Source organism: Sorex fumeus, unplaced genomic scaffold (assembly GCF_029834395.1).
Source record: "Sorex fumeus unplaced genomic scaffold, SorFum_2.1 ptg000028l, whole genome shotgun sequence".
In the NCBI taxonomy this organism is placed as follows: Eukaryota; Metazoa; Chordata; class Mammalia; order Eulipotyphla; family Soricidae; genus Sorex; species Sorex fumeus.
In genome coordinates, this window is record NW_026606085.1 from 7,891,209 (window position 1) to 7,918,652 (window position 27,444).

Below are 27,444 nucleotides of genomic sequence, written 5' to 3' on the forward strand. Positions count from 1 at the left end.
TCTCAAGCATCCTCACTGCCCGGTGCCCACTACGCCCACGGGCTCTTGCGCTTGTGGCAGCCATGAAGACAAAGACCACCCTGAACCCAAGCTGCAGCATAATGATCTTCCACCCGACCAAGGAGGAGTTCAGTGACTTTGACAGGTACATCGAGTACATGGAGTCACAGGGTGCCCACCGCGCAGGCCTGGCCAAAGTCATCCCCCCACGGGACTGGAAGGCCAGGAGCACCTACGATGACATCGAGGACATGCTCATCAGCACACCGCTGCAGCAGGTGGTGTCGGGGCAGGCAGGTGTGTTCACCCAGTACCACAAGAAGAAGAAGGCCATGACTGTGGGCGAGTACCGGCGGCTGGCCCACAGCGACCAGCACCGCACCCCACCCCACCTCGACTTCCAGGACCTGGAGCGCAAGTACTGGAAAACGCGCCTCTACGGCTGCCCCGTGTACGGTGCTGACATCAGCGGCTCCCTGTTTGACGGCAGCAGCACCCAGTGGAACCTGGGCCACCTGGGCACCGTGCAGGACCTGCTGGAGCAGGAGTGCGGGCTGGTCATTGAGGGCGTGAACACGCCCTACCTCTACTTCGGTATGTGGAAGGCCACCTTCGCCTGGCACACAGAGGACATGGACCTGTACAGCATCAACTACCTGCACTTTGGCGCGCCCAAGACATGGTACGCGGTGCCGCCCGAGCACGGTGGCCGCCTGGAGCGCTTGGCCAGGGAGCTCTTCCCCGGCAGCTCGCGGGGCTGCGGCGCCTTCCTGCGGCACAAGGTGGCCCTGATGTCACCCACGGTGCTCAAGGACCACGGCATCCCCTTCGGGCGCATCACGCAGGAGGCGGGGGAGTTCATGGTGACCTTCCCCTACGGCTACCACGCGGGCTTCAACCATGGCTTTAACTGCGCCGAGGCCATCAATTTCGCCACAGCTCGCTGGGTGGACTACGGCAAGGCGGCGGCGCAGTGCAGCTGCGGGGAGGCGCGCGTGTCCTTCTCCATGGACACCTTCGTGCGCGTCCTGCAGCCCGAGCGCTACGAGCTGTGGCGGCGCGGGCAGGACCGTGCACGGCCCAACCACACTGAGCCCCCTCCCCGGGCCCGAAGGCTCGCCCACCTACCCCGCAGCATCCCGGTCCTGCACCCCGCTGCCGCGCCGCGGCCCCTGCGCGCCACCCGCGCCCGTGCCCGTGTCGCCCCCGAGACCCCACCGCCAACCCCAAGGACAGCGGGCCGCGGCCGGCGGGGACGCCGCCCGCGGGACCAGGACACCCCGGAGCCCGCGGGGCAGCAGGCCCGGGCCAAGAGGCGCCCCTGAGCGGGCGTGGTGCCGCCCCCCCACCAAAGCGCAGGAGCTGCCCTGAGCCCCCTCCCCCGGGGAGCGCAGGTCGCTGCCGGTGCTGCTCTCGAGGATCAGCCCTGCCTGGGGGGGCCACCGCCGCGGACCCCCACACCTCGCCCTTGGTGCACGCTCGTGTCCTGCCCGCTCAGGGTGATGGGCCCGGGGCCCCTGGGGGCCACGGTCTTATGGCTGGTTCCCCGTCGGCCTCCCCCTTTGCCTCCTTCCCTGCTCTCTTGTTGTTGCAAATTAGCCCCTTTGAAGCCCAGAAATTATTTATGATTGTTCTGAGAAATTGGTGCATTTAATTGTTCCCACCCATATTTGTTCACAGAGATATTAAAGGTCACTGAAACCGGAGACCATCTCTTTGTAGCGCCCATGTGTGGTTTGGATCAGTCGGCTGGGGGTCCCTCCAGGCTGTGCAGGCAGCCCTGACGGCTCCAGCACACCAGGCCCTTCTGAGGCCGTGGGATTCTGTAGCCTGTTTCTCCTCCTGGCGCACTTGAAATAGTTCCTGGCCTTCTAGACCTTGAGGGTCTGTTTCACCAGTTGAAGATGGGTGAAGGTTATTCCTGGGAAGTTCGTGGTGGGCACGTGGACAAGGACCTGGGTTCCCCCTTAGCACCCCAAGAAACCTCTGAGGCCTCCAAGCACGGCTGGCTGTGACCCTGGGGGTCCCCAAGCACTGCTGACTGCACAAGCCCCATGGGCAGTCAGCCCTGCTGGCTGGAGTGGGGTGGCTGGGGAACCCTCCCTCAAATAAATGAACTGAGAGGGCTTGCGATTGACTCAGGGCACAGTGCTCACCTCCCAGGCAGTCAGACTTGGGTCTTGATCCTTGGCCCCGTACAAAATTATTTGTAAAAACTCTAGGGTTTAAGAGCATACATGGGTGTGGCTCTCACCTTACATGCTGTTTCTACCCCGGGTCCATCCCGGGTACTCTTTATGGGCCCCTGAACTTTACTCAGAGCAGTGCCTGAGCACGAGCTAGGAGTAAGGCCAACCCCCACCTTGGCTCCAAGAAGAGAAAGAACCAATAAACTGAAAATTCTAGGAAACGCTTGGAACGGAATGCAACTCTGAGGCTAATGGTGATGGTGAGAGTGGGTGGGCATTGGGGCCCAGGCTGCCGGGAGATTGAAATTTTGAGGTCTGTCCACTTCTCTCGGGGTGTCCCTGGCCCACTCATTCCCACAGAGAGGGGTCCAGACTGGAATTGATATTTCTGTGTCTCTAGGGAGAGAAGAGAAACTCATCTGTGTCCCAGGCATGGAGGAGGAGGTTGACAGGGTCTGAGTCTGCAGAGGCACTGCCGGTAGGGTCCCCCAGAGATCAGGCAGCCCCAGCTGAAATGAAAGGGTCTCAGAGGAGTTGTGGACACAGCTGAGCTTGTAAATGCAGCTGGTTCCTCAGTTCCAGGAGAATCAGGGCAGCAAGGGTGCCCATGAGCAGTGAGGGGCTTGTTAGAAGGGGGAGGGGCAGGTCTGAAAAGTCTCCAGGCCCACCCAGCTTCCCCCCGCCCCCTGCTGGAGTTCCCCAGAGCCAGGCAGAGAGGTCTGAGTCGGGACCCACATACCCGCCCTGGCCCCTGGCCCCCGGCCCCAGCCGGCCTCTTGCAGTGGGCTGTAGAGTAGTGTGTGGGGTTGGGGTACGTCAGAGAGAGACGAGACAGAACCAGGAAGAGGCAGCTCTGGGAACTGAGCACTGCATGGGCACTGGCCACGGTAACCCAGACACCGGCCTGGGAAATGAGGGATGCTGACATGTGAGGACCTTAGAAGCATGCGGCGGTCGGTTTGAGGGGAAGAGCACCAGCATGAACAGGACCTTGAGTCCCACCTCAGGGTCCCACACAGCAAGCCACGCTCTGTGGGGGTGGCCCCTAGGAGGATGATAGTACGGTGGCAGGGCACTTACCTTACACGTGGCCGGTCCTGGTTTGATCCCAGGCACCCTAGAGGTCCCCAGACCTGCCATGAGTAAACCCTAGTACAGCCAGGCAAGACCCCAAAATCAGAAGATTAAATGAACTTTTAAAGTTCCGTGCATTTTCTTCAAGTTTCTAAACTAAGGCCTACGCAGACAAAGGCTCAGACAATACTGGATGAGAATGAACTTGTGGCCTTTGAACGCAAAACCGGGATTGCTGAGCTGCGGTTAGCTGGCAGAGAGGCTTGGTGACCCGGTGGTGGCAGAACGTGTGCTCACGGACCCCAGGTGTCAACACTACTATGAGCGTTCTACCGGCATGACAAGATTGTTGAAATAAATCATTACACTAGGAGTAGATCTGTCTAGGAGTGGTGCTCAGGGCTTACTCCTGGCTCTGTCTAGGGATCCCTCCTCTAGTGCTCGGGGGACTGTATAGGGTGCCACAGATGGAAACTGGGTCGACCATGTGCAAGACAAATGTCCTCCCTGCTGTACTATGGCTCAAGCCCCTACAAAGAAATAGTTCCGCCATGTGCCACGAGTGTGTTCCTCCTCCGCCACACTGATCTAAAGGCAGGGCTGTGTGCAGGTCTGTGTTTGTGTCTGTGTCTGTGTCTGTCCGCCTATCATCTCTGCCTTGAACTCTATGCTGACTCACTCCTCGCTACCCTCTGCTATGGGAACTAACCCTCATCCCAGCCCTGCTGCCTCTCCGTTCAGCGCTGCAGGTAGAAATAGCTCCTCCCTTTCCAGAACTCTCCCCCGCACACACACGCCACCGTCTCCCCACTCCACTGCTCTGCTTGGGGCCTGCCCTACCAGGCCATGTCCTCTCCCTGAGCTATCGGGATAACATGCGGTTGGCCGTGTGGCCTCAAGCTCGGACGAGAAACACCACCCACACTTCTCTGTCTTTTCAAGACTCTCCCCACTTCTGTGGTTGCCTTGATTTCTTAAACTGACCTGCAAAAGTTGTGTGATATTTCGGGTGCTAATTGGTTGCACAGTGAATGATGAAAAGTTCCTAGCCTGTAATTTATTATTATTTTATTATTATTATTATTTTAAAAATACGTCATTCTGTAGAGTTCACCGAGAAGCAAAACCAGCAGCAGGCCACAGACAGGTATTGCAGGACTATCTGCAGTGGCAGGCTCCACTGGGCAGTGAGGGGAAGGCTCTGAGCCCACAGGCCAAGGGTTCTGTGGGTCCAAGGAGTGAGCAGAATCTACAGCAGCAAGCTGGGAACACGAGTGCCACACCTCTGTCCCAGGTGGCAAAGACCCGTGAGTCATTCAGGCAGAGGGAAGAAGCTCTTGGGTTAGAGAATCCAGACCTGCATTGGATAATGGGATTTTCGCTCCATCTGTTTATGCGAAAGATAATCTCTCCTGAGAGACTCACCCAGCGACCCACCCAGTTACCCACCCGCCTAACCATAAATAATGTTTTCCCTGACTCCTGGTACTTTGTCCAGTCTCCTTGACCAACAGAACATCTCAGCTGACCGAACAGCTCCTCAGCTAACAGAGCATCTCCAGAGTCTCCAGAGCATCCCCCACAGTCTACAAAATATCTCCTCAGCATATGGAACATCTCCTCAGCCTGAGGAATATTTTCAGCCTCTGGAACATCTCAGCTGACTGAACATCTCCTCAGCCTATGGAACATCTCCTCGGCTGACTGAATATCTCCTCAGCCTGTGGAACATCTCCTCAGCTGACCGAACATCTCAGCTAACTGAATATCTCCTCAGCCTCTGAGACGTCTTATTCTGGTCCACGGGAGTCACTACATCTGCTCCTCAGGGCACTTCAGCGATTCTTCAAGCCCATGTGAGGGCTGTGAGGTAGAGGCTTTGAGTGCTTGGTCCTCGTTTCCTTGTGATCCCTCTTCATTCACCCCAATGTCAGTGTGCCTAGCAGTGCACCTCTGGTGACCCCGTGTCTCAATGGAACCCCCAGGGACATCTTGTTCTGTTCTTTCTGCCCCAAGTATGAGCGTAATCAACTGGTGTTTGCTTTTCTCTCCCTGATTTTCTTCACTTGACAGACAACCTCTGGGCTGTCCCACTGAGCACTGGCTGTCTGCGCCCGTGGGCCCTCCTTTTGCATCCTCTCCTCTCCCAAGTGGCTCTTGAATTTCCCCAGGTCTGACTGGACTCTCAGGGTACCGGATGGCCCCGCAGGCCCGCACTGCGCCGCCAGCCCCTCAGCCTTCCCGCAAATGCATGGTGTGCAGGACCCTAGCAGATGCCACCAGGAAGAGGAACGCTGCCCGCCACCGTGCCCACCCCAGGAAGCACCTGTCCGTGGGTTCTGTGTGGCCTGCGTCCAAGTCCACCCGGCTGGCTGCTCCCCGCACTGTCAGCCTGGCCCAGCAGGTCGAGGGTCTCCCTTCTGCTGCTGCTGACCGGGGGTGCCGCTGTGCCTCTGAGCTCCAGCCCCTGGGTGCCCCCCTAGATCCACACGAGCAGATGCACCCCGGGCCGTGCCTGCACTCCCTGGACAGCATCGCCGTCAGCATCCCTGACCTGCTCCCACAGGGCCTCTGGCTCCCGGCTGAGCTCCTGTGGCTGGACCACTCCTACATCCGGCAGCCTCGCCTGGAGTTGGCAGCCTCGCCTGGGGCTGGTTTACCCCAAGAGGATCTGCCACATCTGAGCCTCTCCGTGTCTGAGTGACCCGTAGGCCAGGGCCATGGCAGCCGCCAGCCAGAAAATAGGCTCCAGAGACCCCTTCTAAGTTTGCATTGCCCGGCTGAGCCTGAACCATGGCCGGTCTCAGGATCAGGAGACAAGCCTCATGCCCGAGAGCGGAGAGTGGACAAACGAACCACACTGTGGGGACACAGGGATGCTGTGGGCTTCCCCAAAGACAAGAGCAGATGGAGCTGTCAGCTGGCCACTAGAGGGCCAGAGCAGAAGGAGCGCAAGGACCAGGCAGCAGGTGGCCTGGGTGCCGGTGCAGAACTGAGCTCAACAGTCATCGGCATCTGGGGACAGGTGGCCTGCTGCCACTGAGGGCTGGAAACCACAGTGCTGCAATAAAAGGGGAGAAGGACTGAAACAAAGAATAAAATAAAAAAAACTAGTCATACTTCACACTCAGAGAGAGGAGCAGAGTGTACGTCATGAGGCTCAGTCTGGCTCCCTGGGAGGCTGGACATTGACCAAGAGCTGGGGAGTTCTAACCAAGGTTTTGGGGGATCCCTGAGGTGTCCTTGTTGGGTGGGAGGGGAGGTTCCTTCAGCAGGGGAGGCAGGAAGTGCTTGCAGGGTGGGCACTGAGCACCCCCATCCTCGTCAGTCATGCCCAGGTGCCTACAAGCAGGCCCTCAGACGGCTCCCAGTCTCCTGTTGGGCCTCGCTGCCATGTAAGCAGCTGGTCCTGACCCCACTTTGGGCAGTCCCAACATCTGCCCTGCCCTCCTGTGGACACAGAAACTCATGCTGGGAGCCAAGATCACACCAACGCATTTGCAGTATGGTTCAGTGTGGCCCCTGGGGTGAGGCTGCCCTCAGCTGGCCTCTGCAGAATGGCCACTGGTCCTGTGTGCCCAGCCCCATGGAAGCCAGCTTCACCCCAGCAACATGGGGGGGGGGGGGCGGCGTGCATTGGTGTCAGACTGCCTGGCTCCTTCGTCCTCAGTGGCCTGATGAAGAAGTGGGCCACCTCGCCCAGAGTCCCTACCCGTCTCCTGGGCCAGTTTGCCTGGACAGGCTCTCAGCCTCTGCAGCTGGACAGTTTCCTGGACAGGCTCTCAGCCTCTGCAGCTGGACAGTTTGTCTGGTCAGGCTCCTAGCCTCTGCAACTGGACAGTTGGCTGTATAGGCTCTCAGCCACTGCAGCTGGAACTCAGCGGAGATGGCAGCAGGGCAGACAGGGGCCCAACCATGGGCCCTTCCCTCCCAGAGGGAGAAGAGCTGTAGGGTTTGATGTCTGATGCCAGGGTTCATGTACGTGTGTGCTCACATGTGGATTATGTGTGTATATGTGTGGGGGGGAAGGTGGGTATATATGAATATATGAATATGTATGTGTGCATGTTGTGTATGAATGTGCTTGTGTATGAATGTGTCTGTGTGTATGAATATGTGTATGGATGAATATACATGTTTGGATAAATGTGTACGTACAAATATATTTGTGTGTATGAATGTGTATATAAATGTCTATGTGTGTATGAATGTGAATGTGTGTATGAATGAGTGTGTGTTATTCTTGCAAGATAAGGAGGAAAGCCTTGTGTTTATGCATGTGTGTGTGTGTGTGTGTGTGTGTGTGTGTGTGTGTGTGTGAAGCCTTTCACTTATTCTTAGCTAAGCAGCGAGCTGGCCATTGCCGCCAGCTCAGGGCTGCCCTTTGCTCATGCCAGCCCAGCTGTCCTGAGCGGCCCTTTCCCACCCCACCACCTCCATCCGGGGCTCTTGGTGTCAGATGGGCCTGCACGGCAGCTTTCATCACCCTGAGTGATGCTCGGGGCAGGGAATGTGGGTGGCACTGGGTCACTGGGACTCTGAGCAGAGGGAGACAGGACAAAGGTCTCGTTCCTGGGGAGGGTGACAGAGGTGCTTGCACGCTGTTGGGTGCCCTCCGAGGCCCGAGGAGAGGTGTGGGGTATACAAAGCCTCCCCTCTGGGCACCGGCTATAGCACATTCTGGGGTCCTCAGGAGCCGCGGGACCCCAGCTCACTGCAGCCTGCACCTCAGACAGCTGGGCTCAACCCCTCCACCAGGAGGAACCCCCGTCTTTGTTATGGGGAATCCTGGACGGGTCAGAACGCGAGTCACAATTTCTCCCAGCCGCCCTGCCACCTCCACCTCCTTCCCTATCCAGACCACGGTGAGTTGCGACGTGGCCTTTTTTTTCCCCTCACCCACGCTCAGCCCGTGGCTGGGTTCCGAAGGGGCAGGGCAGACCTCACAGTCCCCCGAGGCTTCCTCAGCAGCTGGTCAGAGGGAGGGCTGGGCCCAGGGCTGGCCAGCTGGCACTCGGACCCGTGCTCACACTCCTGGTGGAGTTTAGGGAAGGCGAGAGCCGGTGCCACCAAGCCCAGGAGACCCTCGTGCTCCCGCCCGACCAGGCATGTCTCCCCTGGGCAAGCACTGGCCTGGCCCAACTCTGGGCTTACGAGGCTTCGCTTCATGGGAAGTTCACAGTGCCTGAGAGGGAGCTGGGAGTCCAGGTCTCCCTCCCCACCACCTCACGACAGCTGCCCCAGAGGCTCAGACAGACGTGGAGGACAGGTGCCCCCCAGTCGTGGGGCAGACTCGGCTCAGGTGGGCCCTGGCCAGCAGTTCCAGCCTCTGGCATCAACGGCTCTCCATAGCTGACAGCACTGGGCACTGTATATCTCCTGCAGGTCCCCAGAGGTGCCCACCATTTGGCAATCAAGGACTCAGCCACCCTGGACCATCTTGGGCAGGTTTTTGCATGGCTGGAAGTTTTCATCTCATTTGGGTAAATAGCAAAGAATGTGAGTGCGGGATAGTATGGTAAAAATACATCTAGCTTCATGACAAGCTGCCAAACTATTTTCCACCCACTGTTTTTACTGGCACATCTTTTCTTGTTTCCTCCTATGTCATATTTGTGCAAAAGGTCGCGCATGCTATGTTGCGAGTCTCCTGGCCTGTCTGAGAGGCACCCAGCCAGCGCCCCCATCCCCCCTTCCCAGGAGCTGGACCTGCCTTCCCAGCATCCCGCACCAGGAACAGTCCAGACCTTGTGAACAGGACCATGTGGGTGGTATTGGGTCTCCCGCGGCTCGGCGTAAGACGACACTCACCTGACACCGCACTCCAGGGACTGGGCTTCATGTAGGGGACCCCTGTGGGATTCAGTCTACGCTTCACCCTTGAGTCTGCCTGGCTGTGGGGACACTCTGAATTGTCCCTAAAGATGGACCATTGTGACAGGGGCTGGAGTGGATGAACTCACAGGCGGCACATGGCCTGGCTCTGGCTCCACGTGTCTGAAGGTCTGAAGCCCTTCAGGGTGTCACTGGACCCCTCACTCTGTAAGGCGATGGCTCTTGTGCCTCTGGGTATCTGCTCTTCACTCCAGAGAGACCCGCAGACAGTGCTGAGAGAAGCAGTGATAGGTGGGGGGGGGGGGGGGGAGTAGTGTCCTCAGCAAGCTGGAGGGGCACAGCCCAGACATTGGGTGCCTGCTGCATGCCCTCCACTCCCCACGGCTGCAGTGGCCAGGCTCTCCACTGGCTAACACACTGCAGTTCCACGGGGCGGTCTCGAGGCCAGATTCTGCTGCTTCTGCCCTTCGTGCTGCTGGGCTAGAGGGAACTGGCTGGTCCCCAGGATCACTTGGAAACCCACGTCCTCCAGGCCTGGCCTCTAGTCTCCTGACTTTTTGAGAGAAGCTGAAGATTTGGAATCTGTGAAAATGTCGTCAGATTTCTTACTATGGGAGCTAATTCCAGACCTCGGAAAGCTGAGGGGTGGGGATGAATAACCGCTTCCTGGGATGGCAGCTGGCTCCTCACTGGCTTTTCGGCCATGCAGGGCATTGAGACTCCCGGCCTTGACGCTGAAACAGAGGCATCGCTGTACCTGGATGTCATAGGTCACAGGTCATACCCCACTCCCAGGAGACCTCGGGAGACAGGGGTCTCAGGCCTGGCTCTGGACAGAGTCCCAGGAGGGAGAAGGGATGGCCCTGGCTCCCTTCTGCTGCTGCCTGGAGCCTGATCAGTCACACAGAGCTCAAGAGAGGCCTGTGCGGGGCAAGCAAGGGTGTCCCTTCAGGCCGTGGCCCATAGGACAGAGGGAGCAGCGAAGTGCCTGCACACACATGGACCACATGTCTGGACATGGGCAGGCCTATGCATGGCCCGTGAGCCAGGGCACCACCCTCTTGGATATGCAGGCCCACACCTGTGCTGGGTCATTCTCCAGCTGCCCAGGGCCAACGGCCAGCAGGGTGGGCACAGCTTCTAGGTAGGAAACAGGAACAGGGGCTGGAGAGGCAGTGCAGAGGTCAAGGTTAGTCTCGCACACAGCCGGCTGGCTCCATCCCTGTTGCCGTATACGAACTGTCAAGAGTGATCCTGAGTGCAGAGCCAAGAGGAAGGTTTGAGCACAGCCAGATTGTCATCCCCGAAACAAAAGCAAACACAAAATAGTAGCGGGTTTGACGAAAGAGCCCACATGGCCGGTACCACCCCCCACCCTGAGGCTGGGTCAACTCCTGCTGCTTTACGTGATCCCTGCGTCCTGCACTCAGCACCATAAGGGCTTGAGAATGACCAACAAAAACCCATCGAAACCTGGGGGCAGGAGATGAACAGGTACTTCCCTGCAGATAGACAGACAGACAGACAGTGGGCACAGGAAATTGTGCTCATGGTGATTTATGAGGAAAATACGAATCAGAATGCCGGTGAGGAGCCGTCTCACATGGTGCATTGGCGTCGTGCAGAGAAAGGAGTGGGTGGTCACGGATGGCAGGGATGGCTGGTTCGCCCTCCATGGAAGGTGGTACGGAGGGCTCTCAACTGAAGGAAGAACCGAGCTTCCACATGGCCCAGCAGCTCCACGTGCTGGCACTGACTCCCCCAAACACAGAAACATCAATGGAAAGAGGTCGGTGCACTTCTGCCATTGCCACACTTGGAAGAGTGGCCAGGACCTCGAGGCAAGTCAGGCGCCCACAGGAGCTGAAATGATGCGGGGGTGTGGAGGTAAGAGGATGGGTTCCTCAGGTTCCTTCAGGCTGGAGCTGCCGGTCCCGGGCAAGACCAGGTCCCTTCACTCCCTGGAACCAAGATGCAGGTGGAGAAGAGGTATCTAGCAACAAACCCAGCCCTTGGATTTCAAAACCTGTGACCACGCGGGGGTGGGAGGGAATGGGGCTGGGGCCACAGGTGCCACAGGGACAGTGCGAAGGGTCATGGGCATTTGGAGGTGGTGGCGCAGCACCGTGAACCATGACCCAATCCTAACCGACAGACCTAAACTGCGATGACTCTAAAATGCACATGGGCGAGGGCATCCTTCTCAGGCCACGGTGATTCAGGCGTCAGTGGGGTTTGAGAGTTTGTTTCTAAGCTTCCTCGTCTAGTCTCTGAAAATCCACCTGGGCTCTTGTGCAGGTAGCTGCGTGCAGGGGATCTGAGCGCTCTGCATAGGCTCATCCCACCCCCGCGCCCCTCTGCGCCCCATGCTCAGAGCACTGCAGCTTCCTGATGTCCATGAATTCTCACTTAGTGCTATTACAAAGCAAGATATATTTGATCTTGGTAAATAAAATGTGGGTTTAAAAGATACGGCCCTGGGAACTGGAGATGCTGGCAGTGGACAGCGGACTCATGTGGGGGAGGCAGAGCCAGCAGGGGTGCCAGAGCCAGGGCTGAGCCCTGCGACCTCTCTTTGTCCCTCTTTTCTTTTGGTTTTGGGCTACACCAGCAGTGCTCAGGGCTTACTCCTGGCTCTGCACTCAGGGGTCAGTCCTGGCAGGGCTCAGGGGACCTTATGGGGTGCCAGGTTCCCTCCCAGCAGACTAGCTGTTTTTTACATGCCATGGCTTGTACAACGCAGCTGTGTCAGAGACAAGAGAAGCATTTGTCTTGGTCTCCCCTCCACATGGGGGTGAGGTGCCAGGACCAGGAGCTACCGTCCTGCTCCAGAGATGAGGAGAGAAGCCAGAGGGGCCAGAGAACTGGTCAGAGCCAGGGCTGCCTCCCCCTGCACTCTGGGAAGCCAAGCCCCAGTCTCACGGAAATATTAAATATAGCCGGTGAAGGGACCATATTTCTCCTGCCAAAGGTCTTCTGACAGCTGAAGGGTCCCCAAAGAGCCCAACAATGGCCCCTCCGGGAGTGGAATCACCACCCTGACCCCCGTCAGCCACCTGTGACTCAGGGCCTGCATGTCTCACCTGAGCCGAGCCAGGCCCACGGCTTCAGGTTAGTCACCAGAGAGAAGCAAACCGGCATTGTGGCCCAGGGGCCACCCGCCTCCTCCTGGAGGAACCGGAAACCCGGTAGCCACCAGGGGGGAGGAGTTCCTGTCCCAGTCAGCCAGTCCCACACGTATCAGAGACCCTTCGTACTTTCACTGTCCCCAGGGTCCATGGACCAGACAGTGCTCCCTCAGAAAGCATGTCCTCACCACACACACATATACACACACACACACATGCAGTCTCCGCCACACACATGTGTACAGTCACTTCCACACACACACAGTCACCTCCACACACACATGTACAGTCACTTCCACACATACATGGACAGTCACCTCCACACACACGCATGCAGTCATCTCCACACACACACGTACTGTCACTTCCACATATATGTACAGTCACCTTCACACACACATGTACACCTGCACACATATGTAGTCACCTCCACACACATGCATGCAGTCACCTCCACACATGTTCATGCAGTTACCTCCACACAATCATGCAGTCATTTCCACATACGTGTATAGTGACTTCCCAACACAGGTGTACAGTCACTTCCACACACACATGCACAGTCACCTCCACACACACATGTACAGTCACTTCCACACACATATAGACAGTCACCTCCACACACATGCACTCAATCACCTTCACACTCATGCATGCACCACACTCTCCACACACATATCATCCTCTTCACACACATGCACACAGCACATACATGCAAACATGTCAAACATACATGTACTCACCTATCCACATGCTTATACGCAGTGCACATATCTCCACAGATAAATACACACAGACATAGACACACATACATTTACATGCTCTGCATACATACGTAGACAACACATCCACACATACAACTACACACAAGTGCACATGTATGCAGATACACATACGGGTACGTGCACACACGTGTGCATGTGTATGCATACACGCATGTACACACAGAAGTGCACATACACCTGTGCTCAATCTGCCTGCAGGCTTCCAATCTCTGCGAACTCCCGCCTGCTTCCCTGGCAGAGGACCCTGGCCTGTCCTCAGCGCTGCCCGAGTCTGAGCCCACAGTGGCCTTGGTCCCTGCGCGCGACACTTTCTGGGGAAGCAGGTGGCCCCGGCATCCCGGCCAGGTCCGGGGACCGTCGGCGAGGATGTCCAGGCGGGGGCTGAGAGGAGGTGCGATCCGGCCAGCCTGGAAGGCCTGAACGCCCCTGGGCCGGGGCCTCCGGGAGGGACCTCGCGGGGAGGGGACGGGGGCGGCCGCCCAGCGCCCCGTCGGCCAGCAGGGAGCGCGCGGGGCGTCCGGCCGCGCCCGGGGACGTCGCGAGGAGGCGCGGCCTGGCCGCTGGACCGCCCCCCGCGCCCGGACCCGCCCGGCGCCGCCGCTTCCCCGCGCGCCCGCCCGCGCCCGCCCGCCGAGCCGCCGCGATGGGCCCCGCGCGTCTGCTGGCCCTCGGCTGCCTGGCCCTTCTGGCTGCGCCCGGCCGGCCCCGCCTGCTGCGCGACGCCGAGCCCGGCTTCGGGGACTGCGACGGCTTCTTCTACGCGGGGGTCGCGCCCGGCCCGCGCCCGGACGACGCGCTGCGGCTGTGCCAGCGCTCGGGGGGCGCCGCGCGCTTCGCCACTGTGTACAGCGCCCCGCTCCGCACGCCCCTCTACTCCGCATTCCGCGCGCCGAGCCCCGCGGCCCCCGCCGATGCGCCGCGCCCGCTGCTGGAGCCGCAGGTACCCGGGGAACGCGGGGCCCGGGATTCGGGAGGTGCTGCCCACCGCTGTGCGCCCCATCGGAACCACTCCGGGGGCCGCCCGGATGGTCACCCCTACTCTCAGGGGACTCACTCCCCAGCCTAGTTCCCCAGCCGAGAGAACACCTGCTCTACTGCCCCCCGCCCCAACTGAGAGGCTCTGGCCACCTGCCTGGGCGCCCACGGCCACCGAGGGCCCCTGCTCCTGTAAGAGAGTTGTCCATCCCCTGAGCCCTGAGAAGTCTGGACCACCCGGTGCCTGCCTGGGGACAGGGAAGGAAGGGACACGGTCCCTGGGGATAGTGAACACACACTCACACCGACACACTGACACATTGACACACACACACACACACTGATGCACTCACACACGGACACACACTCATGCACACACACGTTCACACATGCACTGGCACACGCTCACACTCAGCACCTGCCGTGTGGTGTCCCAGGGGTCTGAGGGGTGCAAGGCTAGTCTGGGCTACCGTGAGGGGGCAGGGGGCCTTGCTGGGAGGGGGTAGCCAGTGCTGGGCTGGCGGCTCTCTCTGCAGCTCCTGCACTTCTGTGCCAGCTGAGACTGCGGCATCCCCGCGGCCTGATGCAGGGAAATGCGGGCTCACACACCCTCATACTCCCTCTGCAGAGTGAGCTGGTCCGGGACAGCGGCTCCACCCAGCCAGGGTGCAGAGGGGGTGCTCAGAGAGCCAGTCCGGGGGAAGGGGCTGACAGACATCCAGGCAACACTCAGGCAGGGCAGCGTTGTGTGGACTGCGCCCTGGGCCCTCCAGGGCAACGGTGCCAGGGTGCCAGGCACACAGAGCTGGTGCCTCCTTGAGTCCCATCAGCCGTGCGTGGTTCGGCCTCTGATGCTAACTGTGGCACCTCCCTTGTGCCCTGCCGGGGCTCCTGCTCACCATGTTCCGGAACTTCACCCGGCTTCCTGAGGGCCAGGGAGAAGCAGAGACCATTGGGTGCTGGTCATTCTGTGGGAGCTCGGACACTTTGGCACGTCCGGCCAGCCTGGTTAGCCCACGCATTGCAGGCCTGTAGTCCCTAGTGGAAGAGGTTTGGGTGTTGCCAGCAACATGACCCAGGCCCAGGGGTCACCTGCCATTCTATAAAAAGGCACTCTGCAAGGGCCAGGCTGGGGCCAGCACCCACTTAGCCAGAATGCATGAGCAGTGAGGAAGTTGGCCCAGAGAGGTCAGTTGCTGTGCCCAAGGTCACACAGCTGGGAGCCGTGACCGAGTCCTTCTGGTGCAGTATTCTGGCCCTGTGCCACAGGACGCTTGAACCTCATCACCGATCCTTGCTTTGCTGGTGGTGGGTCTTGGCCTCTCATCTTCCAGGAAGGCCCCCTCGCTCCTGCCAGAGGCTGCTGTGGCTCAGTGTCCCTGCTAGTTCCCAGTGGGCTGATGATGTCAGCGAGTTGAGCATGGTGTGGCCACTGCGGGGCCCCTGGTCCCCGGAGCCACCTCTTCTGGAGGGAGGAGAGCCAGGGAGCCAGAGGTGCGGCCAGCACAGCAGAGAGGCAGCTCCAGAGCCCCGCACTCGCCCTCCCTCTTCCTCCCTTCCTCTCTCTCTCCCCTCTCTCCCCTTTCTCCTCTGTCTCTCTCTCTCTTTCACTCTCTCACGCACACATGCACACACATGCACACGCACGCGTACACATGCACACGGTGGAGGAGGCAAAACCAAAGCGAACTTTACTGCCCCAAGCACCTGAGCTGTGTGCTCTGCTGAGAGGTGCTTGTGCTGTTGTGTGTGTGAGCAGTGGTGCGTGCTGTCGTGTGTGAGCGGTGGTGTGTGCTGTCGTGTGTGTGAGTGGTGGTGTGTACTGTCATGTGTGTGAGTGGTGGTGTGTGCTGCCGTGTGTGAGTGGTGGCGTGTGCTGTCGTGTGTGTGAGTGGTGGTGTATGCCGTTGTGTGTGTGAGTGGTGGCATGTGCCATCGTGTGTGTGAGTGGTGGTATGTGCCGTCGTGAGTGGTGGTGCATGCTGCCGTGTGTGTGAGTGGGGGTGCGTGCTGCGTATGTGTGAGTGGGGGTGCGTGCTGCGTATATGTGAGTGGTGGTGTGTGCTGTCGTATGTGAGTGGTGGTGTGTGCTTCCGTGTGAGTGGTGGCGTGTGCCGTCGTGTGTGTGAGTGGTGGCGTGTGCCATCGTGTGTGTGAGTGGTGGTATGTGCCATCGTGTGTGTGAGTGGTGGTATGTGCTGTCATGTGTGTGAGTGGTGGTGTGTGCTATCGTGTGTGAGTGGTGGTGATGCTGCCATGTGTGTGAGTGATGGTGTGTGCTGCCGTGTGAGTGGTGGCGTGTGCTGTCGTGTGTGTGAGTGGTGGTGTGTGCCGTTGTGTGTGTGAGTGGTGGTGTGTGCCATCGTGTGTGTGAGTGGTGGTGTGTGCCGTTGTGTGTGTGAGTGGTGGTGTGTGCCATCGTGTGTGTGAGTGGTGGTATGTGCCATCGTGTGTGTGAGTGGTGGTGTGTGCTGTCGTGTGTGTGAGTGGTGGTGTGTACTGTCATGTGTGTGAGTGATGGTGCTTGCTGTCGTATGTGTGAGTGGGGGTGCGTGCTGCATATGTGTGAGTGGTGGCGTGTGCTGTCGCGTGTGTGAGTGGTGGCGTGTGCCATCGTGTGTGTGAGTGGTGGTATGTGCTGTCGTGTGTGTGAGTGGTGGCGTGTGCCGTCGTGTGTGTGAGTGGTGGTGCATGCTGTCGTGTGTTAGCGGTGGTGCATGCTGTCGTGTGAGTGAGTGGTGTATGCTGTCCCGTGTGTGAGTGGTGGTGTGTGCTGTCGTGTGAGTGGTGGCATGTGCTGTCGTGTGTGTGAGCGGTGCTATCGCATGTTTGAGTGGTGTTGCATGCTCTCATGTGTGTGAGCTGTGGTGCCCACTTGTGGCGGGCGGTCTCTCTGTGGGCTCAGCTGCTGTGACAGTGCGGCTGCTGTGTGACTGGGCTGGACCTGGCTGGGAGATGAGCTCTGAGTCTTTGTCCCCCTCTTCCCTCCCAGGGCCCCACTGCTCAACCCCCTTTCCCTGCTGGCCCTGTCTCAGGGACACTGTCCCCATACCACCTGCAGCGGGGACAGATTCGTGCCTTCTGGCCAGTCACACTCCTGTCCGGGCACCGGGGAAGGTGCCACTGTATCCTACACCCCCTTGCATGCTCTGGGCCCGGGTCTCTGCAGCGAGGGGTCCCTGTGGGGGTCCGAGGCGTGGGGCAGGGGTGTGGGGAAGCCCCAGACGGCATCTGTTTCTCAGTTAGCTCAGTCCTTGGCTGGGTTATGGCCTTCATCTAACGACCCACTCTGAACATTCCGTCAGGAGTGTGGCTGCCAGGGTCAGGGCTGCCGGAGGACTTTCCCTGAGGAATAAAGATTTTATTCTTGGGGTTTCACAAGGCCCCTCCCTTCAAGCTTCCGCTCAGCAGGAGAAAAATAGGAAAATAAATCCTTCTCTCTGCGGGTCCTTTTCACTCCCAGCTATCTGCCTGGCCTGGCGTCCAGAACCACTGAATCTTCTAGAACCTTCTCTCCCTGAGGGTCCACTTCCAGGGCATGATCACTCGTTGCCTGCCGTTGAAAAGAAGCAGAAATAAAAAGTAGATTGGGCCCTGGGGAGCCACAACGCAGGTCACAGGCTGAGCCCAGCTGCTGCTGCCCTCCTGCACGTTAGTAAGGGGCTCTGTGGGACCACCGGGCAGTGGGCAGTGGACGGGAGCGACGGTGCCCTGGGCACACTGGAGAAACTGCCAGCAGGGCCTGACCCCGCAGACAAACATGGGCAAGTTGGGGACTTCTTCCAATCACCAAGGGGACTGGGGCAGCATTTCCCCCCCCCCCCCCAGCACCCAGGCTCCCTCTGACCCCACACCCAGAACCCAGGCTCCCCACAACCTCTCACTCAGCACTCAGGCTCCCCCCAACATCCCACTCAGCACCCAAGCTTCTCCCGATCCCACCCAGCACCCGGGCTCCCCCCAAACCCCCACCCAGCACCCAGGCTTTCTCTGACCCTGCACCCAGCACCCAGCACCCAGGCTCCCCCTGAGCCCTCACCCAGCACCTAGGCTCCCTCCGACCCCGCACCAGCACCCAGACTTCCTCTGACCCCATACCTAGCACCCAGGCTCCCCCTGACCCCACACCCAACATTTAGGATCCCCCTGACCCCACACCCAGCACCCAGGCTCCCTCCGACCCCACACCCAGTACCCAGGCTCCTCCGAACCCCGCACTCAGCACCCAAGCTTCCCCGACCCCCACCCAGCACCCAGGCTCCCCCCGACCCCCCACCCAGCACCTAGGCTCTCCCCGACACCACACCTAGCACCTAGGCTCCCCCTGACCCCACACCCAGCATTTAGGCTTCCCCTGACCCCGCATCCAGCACCCAGGCTCCCTCTGACCCCACACCCAGCACCCAGGCTCCCTCTGACCCCACACCCAGCACCCAGGGACCCCCAACCCCACACCCAGCACCCAGGGTCCCCCCAACCCCCCACCCAGTACCCAAGCTTCCCCCGACCCTCACCCAGCACCCAGGCTCCCCCCAACCCCCCACCCTGCACCCAAGCTTCCTCTGACCCTGCACCCAGCACCCAGGCTCCCCCTGATCCCACACCCAGCACCCAGGCGCCCTCTGACCTCACACCTAGCACCCAGGCTCCCCCTGACCCCACACCCAGCATTTAGGCTCCCCCTGACCCCACACCCAGCATTTAGGCTCCCCCTGACCCTGCCACCCAGCACCCAGGCTCCTCCCGACCCTGCGCCCAGCACTCAGGCTCCTCCTCCCCAACCCCACACCCAGCACCCAGACTGCTGCCAACACTGCACCCAGTACTCAGGCTCCCCACAACCCCACACCCAGCACCTAGGCTCCCTGAGAGCGGTCCCGTGGTTCTGAGGGAAGCATCTGGGTAGGTTCTGGGCAGTAGCCGCCCTAGAGGCTGGTTCTGTCTGGACTCCGAGGAGCAGCTGTGCTCCCAGGCTCGGGAGAGGACATGGGACGTGGGCGGATGCTGGCATGTCTGTGCCAGGAGTAGGCAGACCCAGTGACTGGATGATACCCTCCACCCTCACCCCGGGACAGGTTCTGGAAAGATCTACAAGGAGAGTGAGTGGGCATCTGCAGGCGTGGAACAGGGCTTTGTGGGGGAAGGGGCAGCCACAGGGGACCCCAGGGTCCCTTGCCAGGACGGCAGCTTCGGACATCCCCTACCGTCCACACACGCACCATCATCGTTTGTCTGATCTTTGAGAAGGGACGGGACTGGTCACAGCAATCGTGGCTCCATCCGCCCACAGCAAGGCCCCCACAGGACTGGGAGAAGTCCCCCCGCCCCCGGACAGGGAGTGTGGGGAGTGGCCGGGCGGAAGGATGCAGCAGGCTGGCCCTGGATGCTGGCCAGGAGGTGGAGTGGATAGAGCAGCAGCGTCCCAGGGCTGAGGGGCTGTGTCTTGAGGAGACTGTGCGTGGGGCAAGGCCCCTCCCGCCCCGAGCCGGCTGGATATTTCCACAGTCGGTGAATTCTGGTCCGCCCAGGCTGCCCCTGCTGGCCGCTCTGATAACCTTATCTGATGTTCCGAGTCATCCAGCTCCTGCGCGCAGGGGTGTGGGTGATGGGAGGGGAGCCTCCGGGGCGAGTGGGGGGGCACAGAGACCCCTCAGAGCCTGCTCACCCATCCCCAGGGAAATAGCCGCGTCCCTAAGGCTAGTGGCACTTCAGGAGCATTCTTGGTGGGGGGGCAGAAGCCCTTTTCCCTCCCAGGCAGTGCCACTGGCTAGGGGTCCCGCTTGTTCTTCCTTCCTGCCCATCTCTTCCCCACAGGCTTGTGGACCCTGGCACCCCCTCTCCTTCCACTCCAGGGCAAAAGCAGACATAGCAGCCTCCCCCCAGAGCCTGTGGGGCAGGTGCCGTCCCAGAGAGCTGGCCGGCTCAGGGGCGCTGGCCTGGCGTGGGGGCCCACAGGTCTGAGCATTGAGCTGCCAGCACGCTGCCTGGGGGCCCACATGTCCCTCCATCGATGTCCCTGTCTGGGAACAGGAAACCGACGCGTGGAGAGAGTGATGTGTTTTCTTGCTGCTGCTCCGTGCACAGGAATCCCTCACGGGATGCCCCGGGCAGGGCTCACGTGGGGGGGGGGGGGCGGGGAAGAGCCGGCTCTGCAGCGTCCGCCTCATGCTGAGAGGAGAGAGGACTCCCGTGAGCCCAGGGCTGCATCTTCCACTCACCCCAGAGGCTGCTCCCCTGCACCCACACCTGCCCTGCCCCCGAGCCCCAGGAGGCCAGCTGGCTGTTGGTTCCTCCTGCAAGGGCAGCTGTGACCCTGAGGACCCTGACGTCACGGGCTGGTCTGTCCCTGGGGGGAGTGGTGCTGTGGGAACACCCAGACTGCCTGTCATGGGCAGCAGCCTGTTAAGCGGAGCGTGGAAAAGTATGTGGACTCAGGGATCGGCCAGACCTGCCGGGTCGGATTCCACACTTGCGAGTCCTGTTTCCACCCCGCACCCTTGGTGTTCTGCGGAGTGCTCGCACACACGCACATGCTTTCACATGCTCACACACACTTCCACAAGCTCACATATGCTTCCACACGCTTGCACACGCTTCCACAAACTTGCATGTGCTTTCACATGCTTGCACACACTTCTGCATGCTGTCACATGCTTCCACATGCTTGCACACACTTCCACAAGCTTGCACATGCTTCCACTAGCTCGCACGTATTTCCACATGCTTGCATGCGCTTGCTTATTGCATGGGCTGTAGTGCTGGCATGGGCAGCTGCCTGACTGACTCTGTTGATATTATCAGATGCTGAATGAGGGTGGCAGGAAGGCATCGGTTGTCCTGGAGGCAGGAGTCTCCTCGCTCAGTGAGTGGATTGTGGGACAGGCAGTGGCAGTCGGGAAGCAACAGAATGGGCCAGCAGCTTTCCTGGGCTCCGCGTGGGAGTAGCCCCCCTGCCCCCGAAGAACGAACCAGTGAAATTACAGCCTGCATGGCCTCTGACAGTCTGAGTCACGGCTGGGTCTGGAGGCCCGAGACCCGTCTCTGTCCTGATCTCATCTCCTCAGTCTGAGTCTCTCAGAGAAAGATTTCTAGAACTGTAAAATTCATCAAGCACAGTGCTCACTAAAGAAGCACCAAGAGGTGTGCGTGGTCTGAGTGTGTGAGTGTGTGCATGTGCGAGTGTGCGTGGGCATGTATGTAAGTGTTCATGTGTGCATATGTCAGTGTGCACATGTGTGCATGTGAGCATGTGTGTGCATGTGTGAGTGTATGTGTGCATGTGTGCGAGTGTGAGTGTATGTGTGTGAGTGCATGTGCATGTGTGTGTGCGTTGTATGCATGTGTGTGTGCGCATGTGAGTGTGCATGTGCATGTGTGTGAGTGCACGGGTGTCTGCATGTGTGTGCTTGGGTGTGAGTGTGCATGTGTGAGCATGCAGGCAGGAACAAGCATGGGTGTTCATAGGGGTGTGTGTGTGTGGGGGGAAGGTTTCACAGGCCCGGGCCTGCGTGTGCCCTGCTTCCCACTGTCCTGGGGCCAGGCGCCTTGGGCTCAGCTGCCCCACACCCTCTCGTTTCAGATTGACGACCCGGACAGTGGCCTGGAGGAGGTGGTGGACGAGGCGGAGGCGGTGGCCGCGGGGAGCCAGCTGGGGAGCCGGCAGGCCTTGAGCACAGACTACGAGGGCTCGGAGTATGAGCCGGGGCAGCTGTTCCCATGGCCGCTGGGCAGTGGCGAGCAGGAGGCCGGGTTCGCGCTCACCAACGCTGTGCCCATGAGCCCGTCCTTCCGGGAGCGCTGGCACGGGAACCTGCGTGGGCTGCTGCAGCGGGCACTGCTCCCGCAGTGCGAGCCGGCCTCGGCCCTGTTCCTGCTGGCGGGCGCCGTGCCCTCGGAGCACACGCTGCGCGGCAGGGTGGCCGTCCCCGAGCTCCTGTGGCTGGCGGCCTGCTGCGCCGTGCCCGGCGGGGGCTGGGCCATGGGTTTCGTGCAGCACCCCGGGGCCGGGGCAGTCATCGAGGACGTGATGGTCAGGGACCTGGAGAAGCTGCTGCCCTCCCGCCCCCAGCTCTTCCATGACAACTGCGGAGAGTCAGAGCAGGACACGGAGAAGATGAAGAAGATTCTGGAAACCGTCAACCTGCTCCAGGAGGAGGAGCGGGCCGCGTGGGCCCAGGGGGCGCCCCAGCCCCCACCCGCACCAGCCCCGCAGCCCCCACTGGAGGCCGAGGACACGAGGGGCCTGCTGGGGCGGCTGCTGGGCCTGCTGTGGTCCCTGGTGCTGGGCGTGCTGCGGGCCGTCCTGCAGCTGCTGTGGTTTGTGGTCGGGCAGGTGGTCCAGACTGTGGAGGGTGGCCTTTACCGCCTAGGCTCCGCCGCCGTCTCCTACGTGCTGGCCATCGGCAGGGAGCTGCTGGGCATCCCCTGGAAGGTGCTCCAGGTTGTGCTGCGGCTGCTGCGGGCCCTGCTGCGCGTGCTCTGCTGCCTGCTCAAGACCGTGTGCCGCGTGCTGGGGCTGCCGGCCCGTGTGCTGCTGGACGTGGCCGCCTTCCCCGTGTACACGGTGGGCGCCATCCCGGGTGTGTGCCGGGACATCGCCACGGGCCTGGGGGGCACCCTGGTGCTGCTCTTCAACACGGCCTCGGGCACCGTAGGGGGGCTGCTGCAGGTGCTGTTCGGGGTCTTCCGGCGGGTCGGCCCCCGCGCTCCCGTGGACAACGCCGGGGACTTGTAGGGGCCGGTGTGGTGGGTGCGGGGGCTTCTCTCCGACAGATGGGGCAGCGCTGTCTGCTCCTCCCTGGTGTGTCTCAGCCCCCGTCCGTAATCGGGACGTTCCGGCCTTGGGTGGCAGGACTGCGGTGTGTTTGAGGAGGCGGGCAGGGTGGTGTTGGGGTGGGGGACGGTGAAGCCGGGCTCTGTGCCGGCTCAGGGGTCTCTGTGTCCACGCTTCTGACACACATGCCCCCTGTGCCAGCTGCTACTCAGCCAGGGAGGGCATAGCCAAGGGTGGCGTTAGAGTAAAGACCAAGCGAGGGAAGAGGCCTTTCCCCCTCAGGCTCACCCTCAGCTCACCCTCCCCTGCCTCCCTCTCCCCCCACTATTCCTTCTTCTGTTCCTCCTCCTCCTCCCGTCCTAGGACTTCCTCCTCTTCCTCCTCCTCCTCCTCCCCCTCCTCCTCTTCCTTCTTCTCCTCTGTGATCTCTCTGGACTCCTGTCCTTCTCCCTTGGGGTCCAACCGGCAGCCGTCCCCATCTCGGGCCCCCCTTGCCCCGCTAGCTGGCCCAGGCCGCCGGGATGGCTGTGTTGAGCTTCCCACACCCAGGGATGGTCTGGAGCTTTCCCTGCAACAGCTGAGCTCGGCGGCCGAGATGAACTTTGTAAGAACACGCGTGGCCACGGTGGGGCCACATCAGCCTCAAGACCCACACATGAAGCTCGTCCCCCGACCCTACCAGGCACCCTCACTGCGTAGTGCCCACAAATGACCGTTTGAAAGGCACAGGAAGGGCCACCCTGGAGGGCTTGCCTCTCCACTGGGCCTGGGCTGGAGCTCGGAGTGGACGGGGCAGCGCCTGCACATCTGGCAGGAAAGCCTGCCTCCCCATGGACAGCAGGCCCCTAGTGAGGGGTCTGGGCTCTCAGGGGTAGGTGTGGGGTAGGGACAGGGGGCGCCAGGCTGCCAAGCACTGGGAAGTTTGGCTTCAGTCAACACTCGGGGCCGGCCCAGGGCAGAGAGATGGGGCTCCTATTTGTACACTGAGGAACGTGGCCGAGCACAGCAGGGGAACATGGGCATGGAGCGGCCCCCAGAGGCTGACTTCCCTGCGGTCAGTGTGTGAGCCTGTGCTGTGCCCTGCTCCCCCCAGTGGCATGGGGGCTGGCGAGGACCCTGCAGGAATCAGGAGAAAGCAGGGAGGCCCCTCAGAGTGTGTGTGTGTGTGTGTGTGTGTGTGTGTGTGTGTGTGTGCGTGTGTGTTTGTGTCTGTGTGCACAGATGTGCATGTGTGCATTCCTGTGGACATGTGTGCACAGATGTGTATGTGTGTTCCTGTGCCTGTGCACGGATGTGTACATGTGTGTTCTTGTGTGTAGCCGTGTGCTCAGAGCCTGGCGTCCGCAGCTGGACTGAGGGTTTGCCGCCATCCCAGCAGGAGCCCCGGACGGTCTTGCTTTGGGGCCTCCAGCTGCTCGTTCGAGCACTTGGCGGTGTCCCTGTCCTGCTTGTTCTCTTGTGGCCTTCGGAAACCTGGGAGAGGTGATTAGACAGAAGGTGGGAGGGGCTGAGGGAAGGCTTGTGGGTGGGGCTGTGTGGTGGGAGTGGGCGGGCACTGCCTCTGGACCCTTCCCCGCCCCATGCAGTTACTCCCATGTCAGCACATCCATCCGAGGGAAGCGATTGTCCCATCAGCCAGCAACTCGGTTCTCAGAGTGGGCTGATGGGACGGGTGGTCCCTCTGGGAAGCAGAGGCCGGAGGGGAGAACACGAGGCCGTGTCCTGGGGCAGGAGCATTTGGGGAGGGCTCAGAGCTGAACACTCGGGGCTGTGTATGACGCGCGCCTTGCAACGCTCAATAAAGTAGCTGCTGAGTGCCTGGCCATCCTGGAGTCTCTGTGGGTGTTTGGTCTGGACGAGCGGCGGGGAGGACTCTTATCGGTATCAGAGGCCACCAGCCATGCCCAGAGCTCAGTCGGGCCCCAGCTCCTGCAAACAGGAAGCGGGGAGAGAAGAGCAGGGTCTGTCAGGGCCTAGCAGGGACAGTGCCTGGAGCCAGGCCCCATCTCAAAGATGCCCAAGCCGCCTGCCCGCCACTTTCCCCCAGTCCCCTCTCTGCCTCCTCCTCCCCAGCCCTTGGCAATCCGTGCTTTGGGCTCGGCCTTGCTGCTGGCCACTGTCCTGTCCCCCGTTGGTCCTACTGGGAGAGGCCTCAGGGGTGCAGGGTCTGAGTGGGGACCCCCGGGTCATGCCCATTCCCCTCCACTCCTGCAGTCCTGCCAGGAGGTGTGGGCAGGCTGTGGGGAGTTCCTGGGGGCAAGGAGGGGGACCAGCAGATGGACAGACGCTGGCGGGAGCCCCCTGGTGGTAACGGGGACTCAGCGCACTCACCGGAGGTGGGGGGGGGGGGAGGGGAGCCAGAAGCTTGCGCCCTCTGGTGGCAACAGAGCCTCACTGCATTGGCTATGCAATGCCCGGGCAGGCAGCCCTGCTTGGTGCCCCCTGGCGACAGTGGAGCCTCCCTGCAGGGGTTGCCCCAGCGGGGTCCCAGGTCCCAAGGAAGCCCCTTGCTTGCGGCCAGCTGCTGACTGCCAGTCTGTGACCCTTTCTCTTGGGGCGTCTTTTCTATCCAGGAGCACACGCAGGACAGCAGGCAATGTTTTTGTTCGTTTTTTGATTTTTGGCTTTTTTGGGTCACGCTCAGGGATGTTCAGGGTTACTCCTGTCTTTGCACTCAGGAATTACTCCTGGTGGTGCTTGGGGGACCCTATGGGGTGTCGGGGATTGAACCCGGGTTGGCAGTGTGCAAGGCCAATGCCCTACCTGCTGGACTATCGCTCCAGCCCCAGTAAAGAATGTTTGAAGTAAGAAAGGTGGGGATGGAAGGAAGTGCCGTGGGGAGCTGGGGTGCCTCCGAGAGGGGCTGGCAGCCCCTGAAAGCACCCCCACAGGCAGCGCGCCCACACGCTCTTCCACAGGACTCATCTGCCCCGTGGGCAAAGGACCCGGTGCTTCCATTGGAGTTTCAAAGGGGCTCCAGGCCTTGAGCCCCAAGAACCTGTGTCAGAAGGTGGGTCTGGGGTTGGGTGGGGTCATGGCTGGTGATTGCTGAGAGCTGCAGTGGGGCACAGGAGGGTCCTGAGCAGTCAGTCTGAGGCAGAAGACAGTGGCATTCAGGAGCCACTTAGAAATCCTGAATCAAGGCGCCCGCCCCATGGCCTCCCGCTGCCTCTCCTGCTCTGTCCTCAACGAGCAGCAGCTCTGCCAGTCCCTCGCCACCTCAGAGCACCTTGGGGCCGATGCACTGTCAGGACACACGGAAGAAGCAAGGGGGGCCCTGCCCGCCTCCCTGCTTGGGGGCCCGGGGAGAAGAGCCGGCCCCACACTCACACCTGGTGCTTCCACCAATGATAGGAAGCTGCAGGGAATGGTCAGATGGTCACGGCATCAGACTCACACAGCCGTCTCCCCCTCATAGTACAGTCTGAGAAAGGGTAGGGGCCAGTCAGAGACAGTGACATACTCTGCTCTCTCTGAATGCAGGGCTGGCAGCAAGGAGGGGAGACACTGTCATACACACAGAGACACACACACACTGCCACACACAGCCACACACAGCTATACACAGACACAAACTGCCACACAGAGATACACATGGCCACACACACACAGACCCACATACAGAGAGACACACAGACACACACTGCCATACACACACTGCCCCCCCACACTGCCACACAGATATACACGGCCACACACACAGACACACACACAGACACACACAAAATGCCCTCCCCTTCTTCCCCGCCACCAGCCAACCATCAGGAATCAGTTACAAGAATGACCAATCAAGGATTCCATTTAGCCGATTTTATTGAACTAATAAAATTCCTACTAATAACAACGAAATAAATTTCTGCAAGTATAAATGATACAGCTTAACAAAACCCATTGTTCTGTACCTATAAATAGATTTTTCAAAATGTCATAAAAAGTGCAGTTATGAATTGTTGTTAACATGTTAACACACAGTTCCTGTATCTCAAACCTGTTCATCCTGGCCCACCAGCGGTACCTCCTGCCTCTGCTCATGTGCTCCTACCCTCCCTCCAGAAAACAAGACAGCACAAGAAATGGAGGCTTCAGAGTACCAGACCATCACACAGACGCACCCGGGCCAGCTCCAGCGAGGCCACAAAGCCAGCAACCTGAGCGAGAGCCCACGTCTGCACGAGGCTTCCTCGGTGTCTACTCCGGGAAGCAGGGGCTCCCAGTCCCCAGAGGCAGGTGGCGCATGGGAGCCTCTAGGTTTGCAGAATAGAACATGGTCAGCGGTCACTGGAGCCTGGGGCAGTCCTGATGCGCCCACGCTCTCTCGGGAGCCCAAGGACGGACTCCGGGCTCGGGGAGAACAAGGTCACAGTAACAAAGCACGGGACTCGCCGGGGAGCCCGTCACAGCTTCGGAGCGTCGGAGTACAGAGGCCCAGGGACACGAAGGCGAAGTTGGGGTTAATACTGACAGGCCACTCACTGCACACCACGAGCTCACTCACCACTGGGGAGGGAGGGGGCTGGTTCAGTCCCCTGTTGGCTACGTGAGAGGGTCCGTCCAGTTTGCCCAGGCCAGCAGGGCCCTCACAAGCTGGCAGCGGAGCAGGGCAAGTTCCAGGGGGTCGCACGGGGTCTCTCCCTGTCAGGAGTTGCCTCTGGGCCTGACTGGTTTCAGGGTGGGAGAGAGTTAAG

At 60.4% G+C, this 27,444-nt stretch overlaps 2 protein-coding genes across 2 annotated transcripts; both read left to right on the top strand.

Annotated features, from left to right (window-relative positions):
- The first annotated feature begins 62 nt into the window (after positions 1–62).
- On the top strand, positions 63–1,325 carry LOC130024174 (lysine-specific demethylase 4D-like). The gene has a single exon (XM_056114814.1). It carries the CDS (start codon positions 63–65, stop codon positions 1,323–1,325), a length of 1,263 nt encoding a protein of 420 aa, XP_055970789.1.
- A 12,285-nt stretch (positions 1,326–13,610) lies between these two features.
- ENDOD1 (endonuclease domain containing 1) lies at positions 13,611–22,746 on the top strand. The gene is made up of 2 exons (XM_056114977.1): positions 13,611–13,951; positions 21,566–22,746. The coding sequence occupies exons 1-2, from the start codon at positions 13,655–13,657 to the stop codon at positions 22,718–22,720; spliced, it is 1,452 nt and encodes a 483-aa protein (XP_055970952.1). The 5' UTR covers positions 13,611–13,654; the 3' UTR covers positions 22,721–22,746.
- The last annotated feature ends 4,698 nt before the right edge of the window (positions 22,747–27,444 follow it).